The sequence below is a fragment of the Tursiops truncatus genome, chromosome 2 (assembly GCF_011762595.2).
Source record: "Tursiops truncatus isolate mTurTru1 chromosome 2, mTurTru1.mat.Y, whole genome shotgun sequence".
Classification (NCBI taxonomy): Eukaryota; Metazoa; Chordata; class Mammalia; order Artiodactyla; family Delphinidae; genus Tursiops; species Tursiops truncatus.
In genome coordinates, this window is record NC_047035.1 from 164,237,779 (window position 1) to 164,260,444 (window position 22,666).

The following is a 22,666-nucleotide window of genomic DNA, read 5'->3' on the forward strand; positions in this document are numbered from 1 at the left end:
ACGGTGGTGGTTATTTTCAAATTCTAACTTCTAAGTCTACATAGGAAAATTTTACTATATAATGAAAAGAGTATTTAAAAAATATATGTATATGTAAGTGTAATATATGTATAAATTAAATTGTCTTAAGTGAATTTTTATTTTACCACAATGCATATGAAATTTTTTAAATGAGTAAAATTCCAAGTTAAAAAGCCTGATCCAGGGCTTCCCTTGTGGCGCAGTGGTTGAGAGTCCGCCTGCCGATGCAGGGCACGCGGGTTCGTGCCCCGGTCTGGAGGATCCCACATGCCGCGGAGCGGCTGGGCCCGTGAGCCATGGCCGCTGAGCCTGCGCGTCCGGAGCCTGTGCTCCGCAACGGGAGAGGCCACGACAGGGAGAGGCCTGCGTGCCGAAAAAAAAAAAAAAAAAAAAAAAGCCTGATCCATTTTGAACCAGGCCAAGATAGTGAAAAGACTGACAAGCTGTTGGCTGTTTCACTAATGCAATGCTAAATGAATATTTTGAAACTGAGGAGGGAGATCTCACAATAGATTTTATGAGTCATTGGTCGGCTCTGTGCAGTGTTTGTTGACCTATAGGGATTGCGTAGTTACACCATCCCACAAAAACATGTACTGAACAAAACCTCTTTGTTTGCCCATGCTATATAGCATATCAAGGAGCTTCAGATTTCAGTGTCTAGGAGACCAAGTTATGATGATGATTGTTTTTTGAAACTATGAACTACATAACACTTCTTATCAGTTACCTACATTTATCTCTCAGGTGTTCTGCCTTATAAAATTGTTCATTTCAGATCATATTCCCGCCTCCAATACTGTCACTGTCAGATAATTTATTATACTAAATGCAGGCCTTTTGTATCACATGTTGAGTTCATTGATGGTTGTTAACGGAAAGCTTGTGAGCTCTGGATTAAACATTAAAAAAAAATAGTAGCTCTGAAACTTGTTTTAGTACATGGGCAAGGTTTTTGTTTTTGTTTTAACATCTCTGAGCCTCTCTTTTCTCACCAGTATAAACTAGATAATCAACCTGTCTCGGGGTGGTTGGAGATAATCCATAAAGCAAGAAAAGCAGGCAACACATAAAACGCACTGCAAGTCGAATGCTAACCAGGCCTTCAAAGAGTGTGTTCCTTGCTTCTAAACCGCAGCCGAGGAAGGTACTATTTTAAGTTTTCCATTTTAAAAATGTTGGATATTTCATAAGCGAAAATAATTTTTACTTGCTAAATTAATAGGACTAAGGCCCCAATTTTAAATTTTCAAGTGCTTCTCTGAAACATGTATAAATATAATGTGTCCTTATATGAAAATATCACCTACCAATTATTAAAAGTGTGAACATCTCGGATGAAATAGCATGAGGATTTGATTGAGTCAAGTGCTGGCTCTAAACATAGAAATTTATATATTGCAATTGGATATTATCTGTTCTAGAGTCTAGCAAAAGTAAAAGCCAGAGGGTTTCAGTGTAGGTTTGTAATTTAAATTCTTTCTAGAGCATCATCCTGCATAAAGTGCTTATTTTTCTCTTATTATCAGCTGTAATCTAAGATTATGTGGTACAGGCTCTGTTATGTAAACTTGTTTTATGTCGTGCTTCATCCAGAACCAAAGTTCTTTTTTTGTTTGTTTGTTTGTTTGTTTTTTGCCATACGCGGGCCTCTCACTGTTGTGGCCTCTCCCGTTGCAGAGCACAGGCTCCGGACGCAAGGCTCAGCAGCCATGGCTCATGGGCCCAGCTGCTCCGTGGCATGTGGGATCTTCCCGGACCGGGGCATGAACCCATGCCCCCTGCATCAGCAGGCGGACTCTCAACCACTGCACCACCAGGGAAGCCCAGAACCAAAGTTCTTAAATAAAGAGTTGTAACAAGAAATAGCAAGGCCCTTAGCCAGGACAATATTATGCTACTAAATCCTTCATGGAAAAACTCCTGAGACTAGATCTTTTTTTTTTTTTGGCGGTACGCGGGCCTCTCACTGTTGTGGCCTCTCCCTTTGCGGAGCACAGGCTCCGGACGCGCAGGCTCAGCGGCCATGGCTCACGGGCCCAGCTGCTCCGCGGCATGTGGGATCTTCCCGGACCGGGGCACGAACCCGTGTCCCCTGCATTAGCAGGCAGACTCTCAACCACTGCGCCACCAGGGAAGCCCGAGACTAGATCATTTTAATGTCTTAAATTTTGCTGCCATGAGGTAACATGTCCACTCTTATAAAAATCCATCAGTAAGTGTTTGTTGTCTGGCTAAAGCTGAAAACCAAGATGAGAAGCTTGATCGAGAGTTTGGACAGGAGTCATTTTGATATGGAACTTAGATCTTACTGCCAAATGCCCTTGACTGCTGTAGTAAAGGGTATCCTCTATTTAAATCTAAGTTTACAAGGGAAATCAATAAAAATGTGAAAAAAATGTTAGATGTTAGCCATCAGCAGAAGTCAGTTCTATCTGAGATGGGGATTCCCTGGCGGTCCAGTGGTTAGGACTCCCCACTTCCACTGCAGAGGGTACGGGTTCCATCCCTGGTCAGGGAACTAAGATTCCCCCAAGCCAGATGGCACGGGCAAAAAAAAAAAGTGAGTCCAGGGGCTTCCCTGGTGGCTCAGTGGTTAAGAATCCACCTGCCAGTGCAGGGGACACGGGTTCGATCCCTGGTCCGGGAAGATCCCACATGCCACAGAGCAACTAAGCCCGTGCACCACAACAACTGAGCCTGCGCTCTAGAGCCCGCAAGCCACAACTACTGAAGCCCGGGCGCCTAGAGCCCGTGCTCTGCAGCAAGAGAAGTCACCGCAATGAGAAGCCCGGCACTGCAACGAAACCAAATGCAGTCAAAAATAAATTAAAAAAAAAAAAAAAGAAGTGAGTTCATTTGAAAGATGATTTATGAACCTGGGGCTGAAGGGAATTTGGGAAATCTCCAAGTCTGGTCATGTGACCAGAGTGGATCTTCATGCCTGGGACATAGGGCATCTGTAACATGTCTACTGTAATATATAATGAGGTCGTTCAGGAAAGGTAGAAGTCTGAATGGAGAGCAATAAAAAGGCAGTTATCGTATTTCATGCAGTCTATCCAAAGGTGTTAAAAATGTGAATCTTACAATCAGTGAAAGAAGGTATAGTAAGAATTTATCAGACAGAGATCTGTTCAGGGTGCTCCATTTCATCACATCATGGAGGGATCTAGTCTCATGAGATGTGGAACACTCATCAGGCTTTTCCATAACTTGGATAAAGTACCCGCATAGTACCATCTAGTTCTCTGTTCTTTCTCCAGTGTCACAAGGCAGCTTGCCAATAACTAATCCAGACTCACAGGTACATAGATTTCAAGAAAGACTTGGTGTAAACAGCAAACATGTGATTTTGGTTAGTGTGAGTATTCCTCTGTAGCCTGACCTAACGAACTGATAAAATACAGGATTTAGACCCGCCTTCACGAGGGCTAGACTCAGAGGCAACAAACCTGCAAGTCAGCCTTTGCCTGGGCAGTCAGCCCAACTCATTAACATCCTGTAACTGCAATTTTAGGCATCCGTCATTGTCCTTCAGCTTCAAACCCTATCTTGGAAAAGTGGTAGAAAAAAAATACAAATTTAGCAATTTCGAAAACTATCAAAGAACAGGGACATAGGAGAATACAGTAGCATGAAACCCAGGTTGTTATTGTTATAATATATGTTTATTTACCTGGAAATACTTTAGTGTACACTGAGAGGTATTATGTACATGTGACATGGGTTATGCTATAACCAAGCATGTAACCAAGGTGCTGATCAGGGGCACACAGTCCAGGGATGGCCCACCCACCATGGCTTATCAGGACGCCCACACGACAGAAGGGACTACTTCAAGCTCTGCTGTTAACTGTTCTAAAGCAACAAGCCACACTGTGCCAGTTAATATATGGCACGTCAGCAGTGGGTTTTTATTGAATGTACTGGTCTATTGACTATCATGGTAGATGTTAGAAGCAGGCTTGAACTGGTGAATTCTAAGATCTTCAGGCTATGTAAATCAGCTAATGTAGTTCATAAATCCTCCCACCCTTGCAGGAACAGTATGCAAGAACCTCAGGAAGGCTGTAACTTAAACCCTGAGGGATGGGGCTTGACCCCTTGCCTTCTGTCCAGCCTTTGCTGTATAGTTGCCTGACGCCCACTGAAAGGGCCTAGGAGCTTGCTTCTGGAAAGTTATCACATCTGCTTCAAGGGAACCATCCACACCTGGCAGTAGTCAGAACACCTGAAAGAACAAACTTTGTGGACCTCTCTGAACAGGCTGCATAAACTGTTTGGGCCCTGCTTGCTAATGAGTGTTTTCTAATTTCTCTTTGTTTGTTTTTGTTTTTGATTTTGAATGTTTTTTTAAATAAATGTCTGAGACTTGCTTTCATTATAAGCTGAGAGCAAGGGGAAATAGCTAACCTTGACCTTCATCAAACTCCTTTAAAGGATACAGCATCTATCTAAAGAAAACTAAGAATTGCATGTGACCAAATTAGGTCAGTTTTTTGGGAAGCCAGAGAAATCATAAAAACTTCCTTAATATGATTTTGATGGATAAAATCTGTTTCTTATTCATCCTTGTATCCCCAGGACAACCCATGCCATCCACATAGTAGGTGCTCATTAAGTATTTATCAAGTGAATCAATGACTAACTCCGAATAAGTTCTTTAAAAAGGCCATTCCTAAAGAGTTGTGTACCTAGTAGTTGACACCAAGAGAACTAGGCAGGCAAATCCTGTTGGCTGCTTTCTAAAGGGTAGGCTGAGAGATTAATCCAAGATGCCAGTGCCTGATGGTTGCAGGAATTCATGTGCAACCAAGGGAGAAACAAGATGTTTCAGGCTAGAGAGATCTTCATGTATGCTGCCTCCTTCACGAAAAAGGAAACCCCTTCTTTCTTCAATGTATAAGTGAGGAGAGGGAGAAGGTTGCAAATGAGAACTTCCCATCGGGAAATTTTAGGGCTAGATTCAAGCCACCAGTTGAAGAGACTGGCCCAGTAAGGAGACATGATATGTGTCTGTGATTGTTAGTTGTTGTTTTCTTTTTTTTTTTTGTGGTACGCGGGCCTCTCACTGCTGTGGCCTCTCCCATTGCAGAGCACAGGCTCCAGACACTCAGGCTCAGCGGCCATGGCTCACGGGCCCAGCCGCTCCGCGACATGTGGGATCCTCCCAGACCGGGGCACGAACCCGTGTCCCCTGCATCGGCAGGTGGACTCTCAACCACTGCGCCACCAGGGAAGCCCTGTGATTGTTAGTTTTATGTATCAATTTGGCTGGGCCATGGTGCCCAGATCTGTGGTCAGACATTATTCCAGCTATTTCTGTGTGTGGGGGGGGGTGGTTTGGATGAGATTAACATTTAAATCGGTGGATTCTGAATAAAGCCTATTATCCTCTGTAATGTGGGTGGGCCTCACCCAATCAGTCGAAGGCCCAACTAGAACAAAAGACTGTCCTCTACCTGAACAAGAGGGAATTCTGCAGCAGATGATCTGTGGACTTGAATTCGGACATTGGCTCTTTCTTGAGTCTTCAGCCTGATGATCTTCAAATCAGAACAGCAGCATCAGCTCTCCTCTGGGTCTATAGCCTGCTTGTCCACACTGCAGATTTTGGATTTGTCAGTCTCCATAATCATGTGATGAATTTCCTAAAATAAATCTATCTATATACTATATTATATACAATCATCCTATTGGTTCTATTTCTCTGGAGAACCCTAACAGAGTGACCAATGAAAAATTAACAGATTAATCAGAGGATACCATTATACTCTTTGTAGCACTTAATGTTGATAATTGTAAATATGATGGTTAATTTAATATCAACTTGACTGGGCTAAGGGATGCCCAGAGAGCTGGTAAAGCATTATTTCTAGGTGTGTCTGTGAGGGTGCCTCCAGAAGAGATTAGCACTTGAATGGGTAGACTGAGTAAAGATTCCCCTCGCCAAGGTGGGCAGGCCTTATCCAATCTGTTGAGGAACTGTCTAGAGCAAGCAGGTGGAGGAAGGGCGAATTTGCTCTCTGCTTGAGCTTGGACATCTATCTTCTCTTGTCCTCAGACATGGATGCTCTTGGCTCTCAGGCCCCCGGACTTAGGCTGGCACTTAACTCCATCGGCTTGCAGTTCTCGGACCTCCAGGTTTGGTACAGAACTATATCACCAGCCTTCTTGGTCCTCCTCAATCTACAGTGGATTGTGGGACTTCTCAGCTTCCATAGTCACATGAGCCAATCCTTCATAATAAATCTTTCTCTATATCACTTATATCCCATTGTTTCTGTTTCTCTGGAGAACCCTGACCAATACAGTAAGTATACTAAAAGGACCGAGAAAAAGAATTATTACAAGTCTAACGTTTACTGAGTGCTGACAATGCCAGGAACTTTTCTAAGCACTCAACACACTACTCATTTAGCTGATAACTCACAATTTAAAAAGGAGAAATGGAGACACCAAGAGGTGGATTTACCTGCCCAAGTTCACAGAGCTTGCAAGGGTAAGCTCTGTGCACTTGGGCTCTGAGCACTGACAGACACACTTAATTGTTATGGTATATTGCTTCACCAAATTGTCATGAGAAACAAATTATTTAGTTCTTCCCATGATGTTAGTTTTGGCAAATGGCCTGAGAATTCTCTCTAAAGCTGTCAGGCCCATATCAGCAACTTAATTATGAATCTATGTTGCTAGGGCTGCTGTAGAGAATCAAACACATTAGCACACTGTCTACCAGACCCCAGTTACTGGGAAAATTCACCTTTGTGCAATATTAGTGAGAATAAGAAATGAAGCAAAAAGATGTGTATCGTTAGAAGCTACAAAGTTCATGTTGAGGATCTATTTGCTTTACTCCTAGGAAAGCTTCTTAACCTCTTACTCAGACCCTATATATCCTAACCATCATGTACAATTCTAACAGTCTGATATCTGCTTTCTACCTCTACAGCCAATAAAGGTTGGGGGACGAGCTGCTGCAAATGATCAGGACATTGACAGCAATGAAAGGTAACGGCTGGCACAAAAGAGACTGTAAAAAATTCATAACAAAAATTCAGATCACATGGGAGTCTTAGGCCACTGTGAGTAACAAGGAGACTTATACTCGTCACTGGCCCTGAGGCCATCACTGTAAAATAACTAAGGTTCATAATAATGACCACGAGTCACTGATTCTCCTTAAGGCAACTATTTTGACACACTCTCTTTAAAAGGCTGGTGTGTGTATAAAACAGTTAAAAAAATATTGTCTCAATTCTACAAGTTATTCTAGCTTGATTCATTCTCTGAGATGATTTTCTATAAGCTGAAATTTCATTTTATTCCTTAAATGATAGGTAACATTTCTCTGTCATTGGCATGGGATTGCTTTGCCGTGTTGAAATGTCAGAGATCTCAGAGCTGAAGGGACCTTAGAGCTGGTATACGTTAGTCCACTCAGTCAAGGACATACAGGTAGTTAGGCCACAGCTACATCCAGGATTTCTTTATCTGTTGGTCTGTCACAGTGTATCGGTGTATTAGGCTGTTGTATGCTACAGCAACAACCAATCCTAAATCTCAGTGACTCAATACAACAAAAGTTAATTCCTTATTCACAGTACAAGTCCCACATTGTTGGCAGGAAGTTCTGCTGCACACAGCCACTTAGGGATCCAGCTGCTAGAAGCTCTGTCTCTCTGGAACACAAGGCCTCTTGAGTCACTTTACCAAGAAAAAGAAGGAGAAAGTGTCAGGCACCAGTTATTAAATACTTTGGCCCCTTCCACCCACTCCATTGATCAGAGAGCGTCACGGGGCTCCACCAATTGCAAAGGCAACTGAAAAGTCTTTTCTTCCAAGTGCTCAGGGGGTAGAGGGGAGCTGATGCTGGGGAGCGGTAGTAATATCTACCAGGATTCCTTCCATCCCATCACCCTTCTTAAGTAACTTTGCAAACAAGGTAGTGATGGAGATAATAACAATGATGAAGATGATGATGGTGATGATGGTAACATCTGATGTTTGCACAGGTCCTGAAGGTCCAGAAAATGCTTCTCTCATTTACCTTATTATTATTATTCTTTTTTTAAAAAAAAAAAAAAAAAAGCTTTGGCCAGTCTTATTAAAGAAAAATTGTGCATGATTTCCTTTTCACCAGTCTGTTCTGGCATGCTTCTAATGAGAACAGCATCACCTGGATCAATGAGAGCCAGTGTGCGTACTCTGTGGTATTTTCCACACGCTGTGCCCAATTCAATATTATTGCTAGTGTGGTGATGGACACCAGTGTTGGCCGACATGGCATAATACTCTATTTCAGATTTCCTCAAGGCTGGGCAGTCGCTGGCAAGGCTGACCAGTTTCACTTTGCCTTGTCTGATCATTTTCAGAGTCTGCTCATACCCCAGTGCATACTTTCCACTTTTCATAACGAGTTGGAGCCTAGAGTTGAGCAACTCCAGTGACTTTTTCGAGGAGCTGCCAAGATGGCTGGGGAGCAAGAAAGCTCTCATTTACATTACTTTTTTTTTTTTGGAAGATTTATTATTTACTTATTTATTTATTTAATTTATTTTTGGCTGCGTTGGTTCTTAGCTGCGGCTTGCCAGATCTTCGTTGAGGCACGCAGGATCTTTCGCTGCAGCGCACCAGCTTCTCTCTAGTTGTGGCGCGTGTGTTCCAGAGTGCGTGGGTTCTGTAGTTTGTGGCACCGTGGGCTCTCTAAGTTGAGGTGCCCGAGCTCAGTGGTTGTGTCACCCGGGCTTAGTTGCCCTGCAGCCTCTGGGACCTTAGTTCCCCAACCAGGGATCGAACCTGCGTCTCCTGCCTTCGAAGGCAGATTCTTTACCACTGGACCACCAGGGAAGTCCCTCATTTACATTATTAATTCAACGGTGTGCAATAACATTCCTTTTTCATATGAGAGAATTGAGCTCAGAGAATGTTCAACTGAATGGAGTGATTGGCTTAGGATCACATCAATGAGTATCTAGGAGATGAAATACTGAACGTTTAGTCACAGCTGAAGAGGAGGCCCTGAGGGGAAAGTGGGATAGGAGTTTAACCCAGGAAACGGCCAGACATGAGAAACCCAGTCCCAGAATTCATTGCAAAGGAGCTTTGAAGCATAAGGGTTGAAAGAAATAAAGACAATAGTGGAGCTCGTTTCTAGTTGTGACTCCTTTACTTCTGACCACATACACCCTTTTCTTTCACAACAAAACATGCCTGGCCTATAAGCAGAGACACTTAATATTTATCACACTAATAAAAAAGAAAGTAAAAAACTGCATGTCCCGAATAGCATGTATTAGGTGTTACGTAAGAACACTATTAGATTTGAAATATCACATCTGGCCTGGAAATTTAAGGCAACTCATTGCCTTCAGCTCATTGAATCTAGATGTGACAAAACAAATTACAGTTGTGAAATAAATTGATCCCGCTTGAACTATGGGAGAATTTAACAATCAGGATTTTAGAAGCAAAGGTAGCCAAATGAGAACGGCAGACCCAACCCCACAATAAATATTTAGCTGTACTTTTAGCATTAAGTTTGGCACAGAATACAGAGGAGACGTCTGGTCTTCTGGAAACTTACACATTGATGAAGAAGACAAAACTAATGCATGTAAAATGATACACATTTCTGTAAAACAGTCTACAACAAACTGCTGTTTTGTACAGTGAAAACTCCAAATGATGTAGGAAATGTGAAGAAGACAAAATGCTAAGAAAGAAAGGGAAAAAATGGAAGGAGGAAGACTCAGTGAACTTTTCATAGAAAAGCTTGATGTGGACCCAGGAATGGAAGCTGAATACAGTCTGGATAGGTGGAGAGGAAAAGAGAATCAGTTCTGGAAACAGCATGAACAAAGGCTCCAGATACACGGTGTTCCTGAGAAAGTGCCTGGCCCTGGCTATGGCACACCGACTTGCGTTGTTCTTAGTTGTGTTTGTGTATCTCTGTCTCATAGTTTACGATCATCTCCAGGAATAGGGCCTTATTTATCTTTGTGTAAGTGGCGTAGGCATTGCATGTGGCACATAGCAGGTGCTCAAAACTCTTTCACTGGGGGGCTTCCCTGGTGGCACAGTGGCTGGGAGTCCACCTGACAGGGAAGGGGACATGGGTTCGAGCCCTGGTCCGGGAGGATCCCACATGCTGTGGAGCAACTGGGCCTGTGTGCCACAACTGCTGAGCCTGTGCACCACAACTGCTGAGCCCTCATGCCACAACTACTGAAGCCTGCACGCCTGGACCCGTGCTCCACAACAAGAGAGACCACCGAGGTGAGAGGCCCATGCACAGCAATGAAGACCCAATGCAACCAAAAATAAATAAATAAAATAAATAAAAATTTATTAAAAATAAAAAGAAACCGCATGGTAATGTATGGAAACTAAATTTAAAAACAAAAACAAAACTCTTTCATTGGGGATTCCCTTGTGGCCTAGTGGTTAGGATTCCAGGCTTTCACTGCCGGGGCCCCAGGTTCTATCCCTGGTCAGGAAACTAAGATCCCGCAAACTGCAGGACCAAAACAATAAAAAATAAAAAGAACCTGGAAGAATGGGTAGGATTTTAAAAGAAAGAAGAAGAACTAACCTTCAATAATACCAACAGCAACATCTGGGGGTTTATCTAAACTTCACAAGAGTTGTGAGGAGTATCACCTCAAAGACAGGGAAACAGATGATGATGCCTTCTCAGATGTAGTGGTTATGGACATTTCTGCTGCATTGCTAATGAAATGTTAGTTTAACAAACTTTTATTTACGTCTCAGTTTTCTGAGATAGAATCTATATTTTATTGGCCTTTGGGCAGATCAGTAGAGGAAGGACTGAACGGGTAATTTACCTCCTCAGTCAGGAAATCATTCTGACTAAATGGGCTTCTTAATAAAGTGCAGCATCTTAGCCAACCTCTACTTCCTCTCCTTTGGCACAAAGGAAATGTTCAGCTCTTTTGTTTTCAAAAACCTCAAGGTGTATCAGTTAACCAGCTGTCCTGGATGTGGCTTTGCTGGTTTGTGTACCTCTACTGAATGAATTAGAAAAGAAAAGAAAAGAAAGAGAGAGAGAGAGGAAGGAAAGGAAGGAAGGAAGGAAGGAAAGAAAGAAAGAAAGAAGGAAGGAAGGAAAGAAAGAAGGAAAGAAAGAAAGAAAGAAAGAAAGAAAGAAAGAAAGAAAGGAAAGAAAGAAAGAAAGAAAGAAAGAAAGAAAGAAAGAAGGAAGGAAGGAAGGAAGGAAGGAAGAAGAAAGAAGAAAGAAGAGGGAGGGAGGGAGGGAGGAAGGAAGGAAGGAAGGAAGGGAGGAAGGGAAAGCAAAAAAAGGCCAGGCATGGAGAGAAGTGATTATAGTAAAAAGATCCAAAGCACCAGTGGGTGAATTTCAGCCTTGTTTAGAAACTCTAGTGATAGTAGAGGCCACTCAACACCTACTTGATTTTTTTTTTCTTAAAAAAGAACTCCTTTGCTTTAGGAATCAAAACATCTAATCATTTTCACCAACACTGTGCTCTGTGGATGTCTCTCAATGCATTTTCTCACAAAGATTTAGTAACAAAAGTTCCAATTAGGTGTCATGTTCTCAAGACTGTCCTCTTAGACAACATTGAGTCAGGTGGTCTAAGTGCTCAACCTACCACCTGGGCATCAACAAAACATCTGAGCGACATGCATGGATCCTTCAGTCGACCTCAGCCCCAGACGTTTAAAAAAACACATTTCCCTTGCAAAGTCCCAGGAAAGCAAGTACATGGGCTGATCTGTGGATGCATAGAAGATTATATTCGATTTTTATTTGGTTCAATGAATCAGAGGTGCATTTAGATGGTGATGTTGTATATTTTGGGTGGTGCTGCCTCTCCCCTGGAGCCTGCCAGGACCATGCAGCAGGCGGCACCCCAGCAAACCAGCCAAAGACAGAGCAGGGATACTTCAGGGCTGACTTATCTCCATTACCCTGGAATTTAAAACCACCACCACTATGCTGTGTAAAATGACCTCCCACGATATTTTGCTGCTTTCTCCAGCCCTGGGCTTGTACGAAGCTTTAATAAATACCTGCTTTGAATTTTATCTGCTCAGGTCTTTTTAATGGAATTATTTATTTCTCAATCATCTCTATAACTTCTCTTTGACTTCAATCCTCAGCTGTTGGAAATAGCACTTCTAAAAAAGCCTTCCCTGACCACGCTGGCAGAAACTTGTCTTTATTCTCCATTTCCCTCTTTTGCTTTATTTTTTGTCATAGCACTTATCACCACCTGACATAGTATATATTCATTTGTTGATTGTTTATCTCATGTGCAAGCACACACATGTGCACACACACACTAATATAAGCTACATGAGAGAAGTGAATTGTTTCATCTGTACCTTATTCCAAATGCCTAGAAAAATAGATGGACAATAAATTTTTTACAGGATAAAAAGTTCATTGAATCTGCCTCTCTATTCACTGATTCATCCATTTAAATACATAGCTTGTATACAGGTTAGGATCATGGGCTCAGGACACAGACTGCTTGAATCCCAATTCCTCCACTTAGAAGCTGTGTGGCCTTTGGGCAATCACGTAACCTCTCTGTGCCTCAGTTTTTTTGCTCATTAGTGTAACAGATATAATAACAATATATATATCACAAGTTTTTATGAGTATTAAATGAGACATTAGACAGAAAGCACTAAGAGCAATGTCTGACCCATAAATAGCACATAAGCACAATGCCTATAAAATCTCATGTGCTCAATAAATGTTAACAATCATTACTCATTTACTCAGCAAATATTTTTTTTTAGTTTTTAAAAATTTATTTATTTATTTATTTATTTATTTATGGCTGTGTTGGGTCTCCGTTGCCGCAAGCGGGCTTTCTCTAGTTGTGGCGAGCAGGGGCTACTCTTCGTTGTGGTGTGTGGGCTTCTCATTGCGGTGGCTTCTCTTGTTGCCGAGCATGGGCTCTAGGCACACGAGCTTCAGTAGTTGTGGCATGCGGGCTCGGTAGTTGTGGCTCATGGGCTTAGTTGCTCCGCGGCACGTGGGATCTTCCCAGACCAGGGCTCGAACCCGTGTTCCTGCATGGGCAGGTGGGTTCTTAACCACTGCGCCACCAGGGAAGTCCCAGCAAATATTTACTGAATGTTTACCACAGGCCAGGTGCTATACTAGGTGCTGGGAATACAATGCTGAACAAAACCAAAAATGGACCCCGCCCTTATAGAGCTTATAATACAGTGGGAGAGACAGTTATTAATCCAAGTAACCACACACATGAATGCAGAATTAAAACTGCCTTAAATGTTAGGAAGAGCTTGGGTGAGAGTATATTTATAGGGTCATTTGATCTGGTCAGAGACGGAAGAGAAAAATTTCTGGGGAAGTTACGTATGGTGGGGTGAAAATGGATGTAACATCCAGTTTCAAGCTGTTTTGTGTTCTGTGCTATTCTGTCACCCCCTCTTTTTCTTCAAAGAGTCAGCAAGATAAGAATGAGTGAATAGCCTTTAGTTAATAGTGATTGTGCCTTGAAGGAGAAGAGGCTGGTCTCTGCTTAGGGAGCTGTGCTGAGAATGGACTTCAGCCCCAGGCACGTGGGCAAGTGGAAACAGACAAGAGACTGAAGTCTCCTCCCCCTGCATCTATGCTGGGGGTTTAAAAAAAATCCTAGGAAAATATGGGGATGTATAATTAAGCCATTCTATTTGGACATAAAGGGAAAGTGGGAGTGAAGTCTAGAGGGGTTTTGAACATCTGTTCATTTAAATAAACATTTGTTCGTAAATAAAATAATTATTTTATTTATAAATAAAATTTTGTAAAATTTTTACCTCTGTAAAAAATAATTGTTTTTCCTTTTTGGTTTTCCCTTTCATTCTTGGGCTATTAAACTGCAGGCATTCTTAAATGGTTGTACTCATAAGGCACAAATAATTTCATGGCTTTTGCTTTTATGTGGTGGTGCATAGTCTTCATAATTATTCATATTAATCATCATATTTTTATAAGGAGAGAAACTGAGCCTTAGAACATTACTGATTGCCATCCTCAGCCAATTAAAGGCTAATGGCCCTTTGTCTGAAGGGCAAGTGTTTGGACTGGAGAATTCAGTTAGTTGCACTTCATCCCCTCAGCTAACCCAGCGCTTCAGCCGGATGACTACACAGGTGCATTTTAGAGATGGGGGTTAAGGAGTCTAAAGGAAAAAACCCACTCCTGTGTGTCTTCTCTATCCTCAGTGCTCCACTACAACACTACTTCACTTCTGACCCCAGATGTGTGGGTTTTCTACACATCAAGCCATTCTGCAACACCAGCTGGGCGTCCTACAAGTTAACTCAATTCTGACACTATTTACCTGGAGACAGCATCAGATCCCACAGGCTAAAGGCTCAGTACCGCAAGAATGCCCCTGTCCTCCCCCTTCCGGGGCCAATTGAAAGTGCAGGTTGTCACTTGTGCTTCTGACTGACCAGCTAATTAAATTAGCTATCAATTCATTTCCTAGAGTGGCTCACAGAACTCAGGAATACAGTGTACTTAGTCGATTACTGGTTTATTCTAGATGGAAGAGATGCATAAGGCAAGGTCTGAGGAAGACAGCAAGGACACCTTCTCCAGTGCACCAGCTTCCCAGTACTTCCATGTGTCCCCAGCCTGGAAGCTCTCCAAACCTTTCTTATTGGGTATTTATGGAGGCTTCATTACATAGCCATGCTGGACTAGAACTCTGGTCACTTGTGACTGATTTAACCTCCAGCCCCTCTCCCCTCCCTGGAAGTTGGTGGGTGGGATTGAAAGTTCCAATCCACTAATTTGATTTAATCCTGATTTGTTCCCCTGGCAACCAGCCCCCATCCTTAGGGCTTTCCAAAAATCATCTTTTTTTTTTTTTTTTTTGGTCATGCCGTGTGGCATGCGGGGATCTTAGTTCCCCCACCAGGGATGGAACCAGTGCCCCCTGCAGTGGAAGCAGGGAGTTTTAACCACTGGACTGCCAGGGAAGTTCCCCAAAAGTCACTTATTAACATAAACTCAGGTGTGTCGGAAAGGGGCTTGTTATGAATAACAAAAGACATCTTTATCACTCTATCCTTTAGGAAATTCCAAGGGCTTTGGGAACTCCATGTCAGAAATAAGGTGAAGACCAACATATATATTTCTTATTACAAATCACAATATGGGTGGGGGACAGGGTCAGAGGGACAGTCTGTGGCCAGAGGGAAGGCATCACAAGCCAAGCCCATGATCTTGGACACATTGGTCTCATCAGCTTATTCCCTGAGCTGGCCGTCCGAGAAGACAATGAGAATAAAAAACAAAACTACAAATTGTTTCAAGCTTTGGAGTCCGAAGAATTATTAAAAGTGATCAAAATATAGTAATAAATAAGATACTGTTGACATCAAGATAGGGAGAGATACAATTAAAATTCATTAAGACACAATAAGACACTCTCATCTAGGCTTGCAGTAAAAGGAACTTTGCCAAATGAATTATTCAAGGAGAAATGAGCTGAATGAGGGAATCCTCTCTTGGCTTGCAATAGTTTAGACTTAGTGCAAACTTTCTCCCCAGGTAATAGTATAGCAAAAAGTTACAAAGAAGCATGTTCATTTGTTACTTGAGTACTTTACAACAGTGCAAAGCTTGGCATTAGTCCTCCGATTATAGTCTGAACCTTTCATAGTAACTGAGGAAAATGAACATCTGGAATGTAATCTTCCGTTTTAAAATGAATTAATAACAGATTCAAGACAAGTTTGTGGAGTCCATGTGAATCCTTTTCCTACTATTCTAAGGGAAAATTTTAAGCAATATGAATGAAAGAGTGTTTGCGGGGTGTTTGTTTGTTTGTTTGTTTTTGTCGGTCTTGAACATGTTGTGCCCAAGGAAAGAAGCCAGATACAGAAAGCCATGTGCTGGATGATTCCACTTACACGAAGTATCCAGAACGGGCAAAAGAGACAAAGTGGATTCATGGTTGTCAGAGGCTGCAGGGAAAAGAGAAGAGGTACAAGGTTTCTTTGGGGGTGATGAAAATGTTCTGGAATTAGATAGAAGTGATGGTTACACAACTCTGTGAGTATGCTGAAACCACTGAATTGTACACTTTGAAAGGGTGGGGAAATTCCCTGGCAGTCCAGTGGTTAAGACTCCACGCTTCCAATGCAGGGAGCGCGGGTTCGATCCTTGGTTGGGGAACTGAGATCCCACATGCTGCACGGTGCAGCCAATAAAAGAAAAAAAGTAAAAGGGTGGATATTACGGTGTGTGAATTATATCTCAATTAACAGAAGAAGAAGCGTGAACACTTCTTTACCAGAAGTTCTCAGAAAACCTCTCCTTACCTATCAATGATCTGAACTACAGTACGTGAGTGAACCAGTGTCCTGGGGGAAGCCCTGTGTCCACTGAGAAGCATGGGGGTGCTGAGTGGCTTAGACTCCTCAGGGCCCATCCCCTAGAGCTAGGATCAACCCTCTTCACCCTATGACTGCTACAAAAAAGAAAGAGGTGCCAAGGATGTGGGGCAAACACAATTTCTATTCTTGTACTTCTTTTCCCCTGGCATCCCACATCTTGGGCGTGTCTTTATACCTGCTCGTATTCTATTATAATGTATTATAATTGTCTCTTTGCTGTCTCCTGTACTATATCACAAGCTCCTTGAATGCCAGGGCCTCTGAGTATCCGCAATGGCTAGTACAGTGTCTAGTCATGGAAGGTAATCAGTAAATGCTTATTGAATAAATGATTGATTTGAAACTTGGAAATATCTGCTCTTCTGGCTGATGGTCAAAATCCCCAGAATCAGCAGTTCCTTATTTGTATGAAGCCATGCCTTCTGATACATCCTTAATGCATTACCCGCAAAAAGTTAAGTATTGAATCACTCATAGCTTTGTGTGAGTTTGTTTTATCAGCTCCTCTCTGACTCAGGGAAGAAAACTAGCCTGGGCTTCCCAGAAGTAGAAAAACATGGAGAGGAACTTGTCAACCTGACCTTTTAGTCTGGAACCAGCTCATGTGACAAGATCATGACCTAATAGTTTTTGTCTGTGTGTGTGTGTTTAAAATATGAATTTCCAGGCTTCCCTGGTAGCGCAGTGGTTAAGAATCCGCCTGCCAATGCAGGGGACACAGGTTCGAGCCCTGGTCCGGGAAGATCCCACATGCTGTGGGGCAGCTAAGCCCATGCGCCACAACTACTGAGCCTTCAGTGCTGCAACTACTGAAGCCCACACACCTAGAGCCCGTGCTCTGCAACAAGAGAAGCCACCACAAAGAGAAGCCTGTGCACTGCAACAAAGAGTAGCCCCCGCTCACCACAACTAGAGAAGTCCCATGTGCAGCAATGAAGACCCAACGCAGCCAAAGATAAATAAAATAAAATTAATTAATTAAAAAAGTATGAATTTCCAATTGTTTAAGATATACCAATGCTTGACCCAACTTGTTATATCTCACACACACACTCACACACACACACACACACACAGTCACATCCTCAGAGATAACTCTCTCCAGTTTCTGAACTGGAAAAGAGGCATTAGGCATCTTGAAGCAAAGATAAAGGGGAAATGAAGTCTTAGTAATTTAAAATAGTTCTTTGAGGTGGTAAATCAGCGTGGACAAAGGGGTAAGGATAGAGATAATTTATATTTTGTTTGAATCCCAGGGGCCTCTGATAAGGAGCTTTAATTTTTTTTTTTTTATTTATTGGCTGCGTTGGCTCTTAGTTGCAGCACGTGGAGTCTTTCATTGCAGTGTGCAGGCTCTTTGTTGCAGCACACGGGTTAGTTGCCCTGCAGTCTGTGGGAGCTTAGTTCCCCAACCAGGTATTGAACCTGCATCCCCTGCATTGGAAGGCGGATTCTTAACCACTGGACTACCAGGGAAGTCCCTAAAAAGGAGCTTTTGATAAGATCTGTAAGGATACCTTCAGCTCTAAAGCCTTAAAGTTGTGGGATTCATCACAGAATAGTTTGTTTGGGAAAGCAGTTAAAGAGAGGTCATAGAAAATAATCTACATCTTCAATTCTTTAGCTAAAAACTTTAATAGTGTTATAGTTAATTTGGAAAAGCAAGTATACCACGAGCTCTGAGATTTATGGATATAGTAAACTCACTAAGCAGGAATTAACAAATCAATGAAGGGAGGAAATTTCAAGTCTACGTTTGTAGGCAGAAAATAAGGCAGGCGGAGCTTTATTAAGGGCAAGTGACAAGTAATGCAGTTAGAGAAAAACAATTCAATCTATCTAAGTCTGTACATTGACAAATTTTGAACTATCAGATACAACCTGGGAAAAGGACTAAACATTATCATGGATATGAGAACTATAGTCTATAGAAATATACACGAAATTGGATGTTTACATCGATACTACTTATAACATTGAAAAACTAGAATCGTAATCGTTTTTAAAATGAAATTGTTTTAATAAGTTATTGTACATGTATCCATGAAATAATATATAGGTAAGAAGATACACTATTCTAATAACTACCTGGGGGCAGTCTGGGAACTTGATGAACTACCTTGATGCATGAAATACTGGCTTGTGAATCCATGATGTCAGTACAAGTAACAGGTATTATTCAAAAATAATGATAAAAATTTAAAACGTGTCTGGTGACTCAAGAAGATTTTCGTGGATTGTCTGGGGCTAGTTATAGTAATTCTAGGGGACTCGTTGGGACGCAGAAAAAGGTCTCCTGCAAAACCACATGGGGGATGGAGGACAAGGTGGGAAGGTGAGGAAGGAGCTATTTGGTTGTTTACATCTTTTTCAGGAAGCATTCCTGAACTCCACAAGGAAACAAGGCAGAGGATTCAGGGCTGACACTCGGAAAACCCCTCAGGACCAGGGGGCCTGAGCTGCTGGCAGTGCCTTCTCTTAGAATTACAGCCCAAAGTTTTTCAAAAGACACTTTAGAAGATATGATTAAATAGATGACAACCTATTTTTAAGAAGGTAGATTTAAAAAAATCTTTCCTCCAGAGGCATTCCATGTGAGTCCACTTGGATCACAAGATGAGTCACTTCTGAATGTTTCCTGCAGCCTCCGAAATTCAGTAGCCAATTACTTCCACAGAGAACAGAGCTCAAGAGTGAAGGGAAGAATGGAAGAGCTTTGAAGGGCCATTTCTACTTGCTCGTAAACACTCTGAATGAAACGTAAGCTGTTCCTAGTGGTACCAGACTGATTGTATATTGCTCCATCTTCATCTTGGCTGTCCAGACAACACATTTTATTTGGGATTTCATTGTCCTTTACTTCCTCATACCTTCTCCTCCCAATCAATTAATAATCAGTAAGCCTTTAATTAAGCATTCTCATATACAGTGTGTAAGATCCTTTGGTAAAGACACTATTGAATAAAATGTAACAAGGGGATGCGCATTCTATTTGGGAGCATAGGTTTACTGTGACTCCTGAGTCGTTCTTTTTTTTTTTTTTTTTTTTAACACTTTCCTGAGTTCTTAATCCACTAATGTCAAAATGACCCATTGGGGGAAATGGCCCAACCATTATATATATAGGATTTGCAATTCCCAAACCCTATATACTCAAGAGTGGACCTTTCTGTGCAAACTTGTTATTGTTATTCTTCAAATCTGATCCATCTATGCCATATTACATAATAAATAATTGGCTACAAATGTATCCATCGTACAAACCTTGATTTCACCAAGAAAGAAAGTACATCATAATTACTAGGTTTCTCTTTGGTGATTAATCAGAGAACTTTGAACTTGCCTTCCACAAAACACAGAGGAATATTCCCATGCCATTGCAGAACGTTTGGTATCTCACTGAAAGAATGGGTTGCATGCTCCCTGAAATATTTTAGCAACCTCTGACTCTGCCAAATTGTTTAATACCTACAGGATAACACAAAAGAATTTGAATGGTGTTTCAATTATAAATGCTTCAGAAGAAATCTAGTGATGTGAATATTTCAAGGAAAAAAAATCCACGGTCCATTTATTGAACTCGATGTGAAATAAGCACACTGCAAACAGTTGCTCTGATTCATGCCTCAAGGCTGTTCTACTTAAGCAGGCTCTCAAGATCCAACAAGTCATCTGGTGACTCAGGCAACTGCTGAGCAGAAAACAAAATTGCTCCGTCCGGCATGTGTTTCTGAAGCATTTACTGGGTGTAGCTTTTATGATCCAGCTGAATCCTTTTTTTGCAAGACTTGCAACAAATTATTGAATCAACAAAGCGAAACAAGTCTGTAGCATTCCAGAAGGATCCCCTAATCTAGATATAAAATATGCAAGTTGCAACTAATCTCCACAAATGCACATAGGGAGGACTGTGCTAGACCAATTTAATAAAAAGGCTAATGCTGGCAAAGTGCATTTAATTTGGTACAGTTTCATCAATTAGTTATACTTGACAAAATCAGAACATAAAAATATTTTAAAATTTGACAGTTTGGATTAATGAGATCAACTCAATGGACAATCTGCTTAAACAAATCTTATGCGCTATTAAGGTTATTAAGAAAATTATAAGCTGTGGTCTATAGTCTGACATCTTAAAGAATAGGAACTCAAAGCATTTTTATAATTACACCCTGAAACTTTATTCACCTTTTCACTGTTGGGTATGATCACACGGGCAAACACAGATGGGATTTCTGAAAATTCAAGAATAAAAAGAATTGTGAATCATGAGAAAATGGCTCTACATTTTAACTTTTATAGAACTTATTTTCCCCCAGTTTTATTGAGATGTAATTGACACAGAGCTCTGTATAAATTTAAGGTATCCCACATAATGACTTGACATATCTATCTATATATATTGCAAAATGATTTAGTACTTTTTTTGCATTTAATTTCTGTAGCACTTAATTTCTTAGCTTTGGAAAATTTTGTACTTAAAGCAAATACTTCTTGAAAGGCAATTATTAAATTGAGAATAAGAGAGTCTACAAGAAAATAATGACACAAAAAGTTCACTTCCGTTTTTATGTCAAATATTGAAACTATATTGGTGCTTAACTATATATTGGGGTTTGTTAACTGCACTATTTTGAAACACTTCCATGCCTCCCCCGCAATTTTTATTTTGAAAACAAATAAACCAACAGCAACAACAAAAAAGCTATAGAAAAGTTGAAAGGATAGTACAATGAAGACATATATTCTTTACCTAAATTCACCACTTTTTAATATTTTATCACATTTGTCTCACCTATTTATCTATCTATACACATATTCATACAAATATATATCTGAAATATTTTGACTTGATTAAATTCTTTGCTATTCATATATATACACACATACACACATGTGGAAGGAAAGAGAGAAAGGGAGAATTGTTTAAGAATAAGGATATCTTTTCTAATTTTACTCTTTTTGCCTTTTTTTTTTTTTTTTGGCCGAGCCGAGCAGCATGTGGGATCTTAGTTCCCCAATCAGGGGTCAAACCTGCTCCCCCTGCACCGGAAGCGCTGAGAAGGATATCTTTTCTATAACCTATCCCAGTATAATGATCATACTTAAGAAAATTAACATTAGTTATATAATACCATTTAACGTACAGTCCATATTTGAATTTCCTCTGTTGTTCCAAAAAACATCTCATAGCTGGGTTTTCTGTTTTCCTAATCTGGGTTCCAACCAAGATTGCACTTGGTTATTCTTCTTTAGTTCTAAATTTAGAGCAATTTCCCTGCCTTGAAAAACAAAATTCTACATCAGTGACTTTTCTTCCCCAAGAATCTTGAACAATGTCCCACCTTTTGGATTCCTCTAACATGTTTCTTCATTATTATATTTAGATTAATCAAATTTGGTGGATATACTTATGTTGCTGGAAAGCAGTATTTAAAAACAAATCTTGAAATTTCTTTTCTTGATATTGTTGCTCCCCTAAATTTCTGGTGTATCAATAAACAAGTTTTGTTTTTAAAAATTATTCTATATAATAAACGGCACGGTCCTACTAGCAAATGGAACATGTGTTTCTTTAGTATATGTAGTTTTTGTGAGGCCAGAAGATGTGTCTCACAGACTTTCATTTTAAACCTTCCTGGGACTGCCCTGGTGGTCCAGGGGTTAAGACTCTGCCCTTCCAATGTAGGGGCTGTGGGTTCAATCCCTGGTCGGGGAGCTAAGATCCCACATGTGGGCGGCACAGCTGAAAAAAAATTTAAAAAAAAGAAAGAAAATAAACCTTCCTAATACCAAGCAAATGCCCGGTATACGTAGTTCTTTACTCTCACTCATGCAGTGAGCACTCTTGGGCATGTATACACAGCTCATCATCTGAACCTTAATGAGTCTACACAGTTGTTGAGAACACACACCATGAGAATAAACATCAAGTAAACAACACTACAGATAAAGGTACATGTTGGCTTATGACATTCTGATCTTTAACAATTGTTCTTATTAAAATTGCCATGTGCCTTTGAGTTTCTGGCCATCACAATTAAACCTATACAATAAGCACAATTCCCTATGACTTCCCCCAAATTTACTAGAGTTTTTAATGAAGCAAGGTTGCAATAGGGGAGATTAAATCTTCTAATAATTAATGAATTGGTCTAAACATCAACAGAAGTGGATTCTCGTCTCCATCAGTATTGTCAAGATCATTACTGAATCCCATTTCCTG

At 41.0% G+C, this 22,666-nt stretch overlaps 1 protein-coding gene and 1 pseudogene across 2 annotated transcripts in view; one reads left to right on the plus strand and one right to left on the minus strand.

Annotated features, from left to right (window-relative positions):
* LOC141278109 (uncharacterized) overlaps window positions 1-22,666 on the plus strand; it is a 56,762-nt gene that overhangs the window by 2,324 nt on the left and 31,772 nt on the right. For both annotated transcript variants that reach the window (XM_073801648.1, XM_073801647.1), the window contains 2 exons: window positions 6,089-6,168; window positions 6,977-7,035. In XM_073801648.1, coding sequence (XP_073657749.1) covers window positions 6,091-6,168; window positions 6,977-7,035 — 137 coding nt within the window. In that variant the 5' untranslated portion in view covers window positions 6,089-6,090. The remainder of the gene's footprint in view (window positions 1-6,088; window positions 6,169-6,976; window positions 7,036-22,666) is intronic.
* On the minus strand, window positions 7,623-8,522 carry LOC101330425 (large ribosomal subunit protein eL30 pseudogene; annotated as a pseudogene).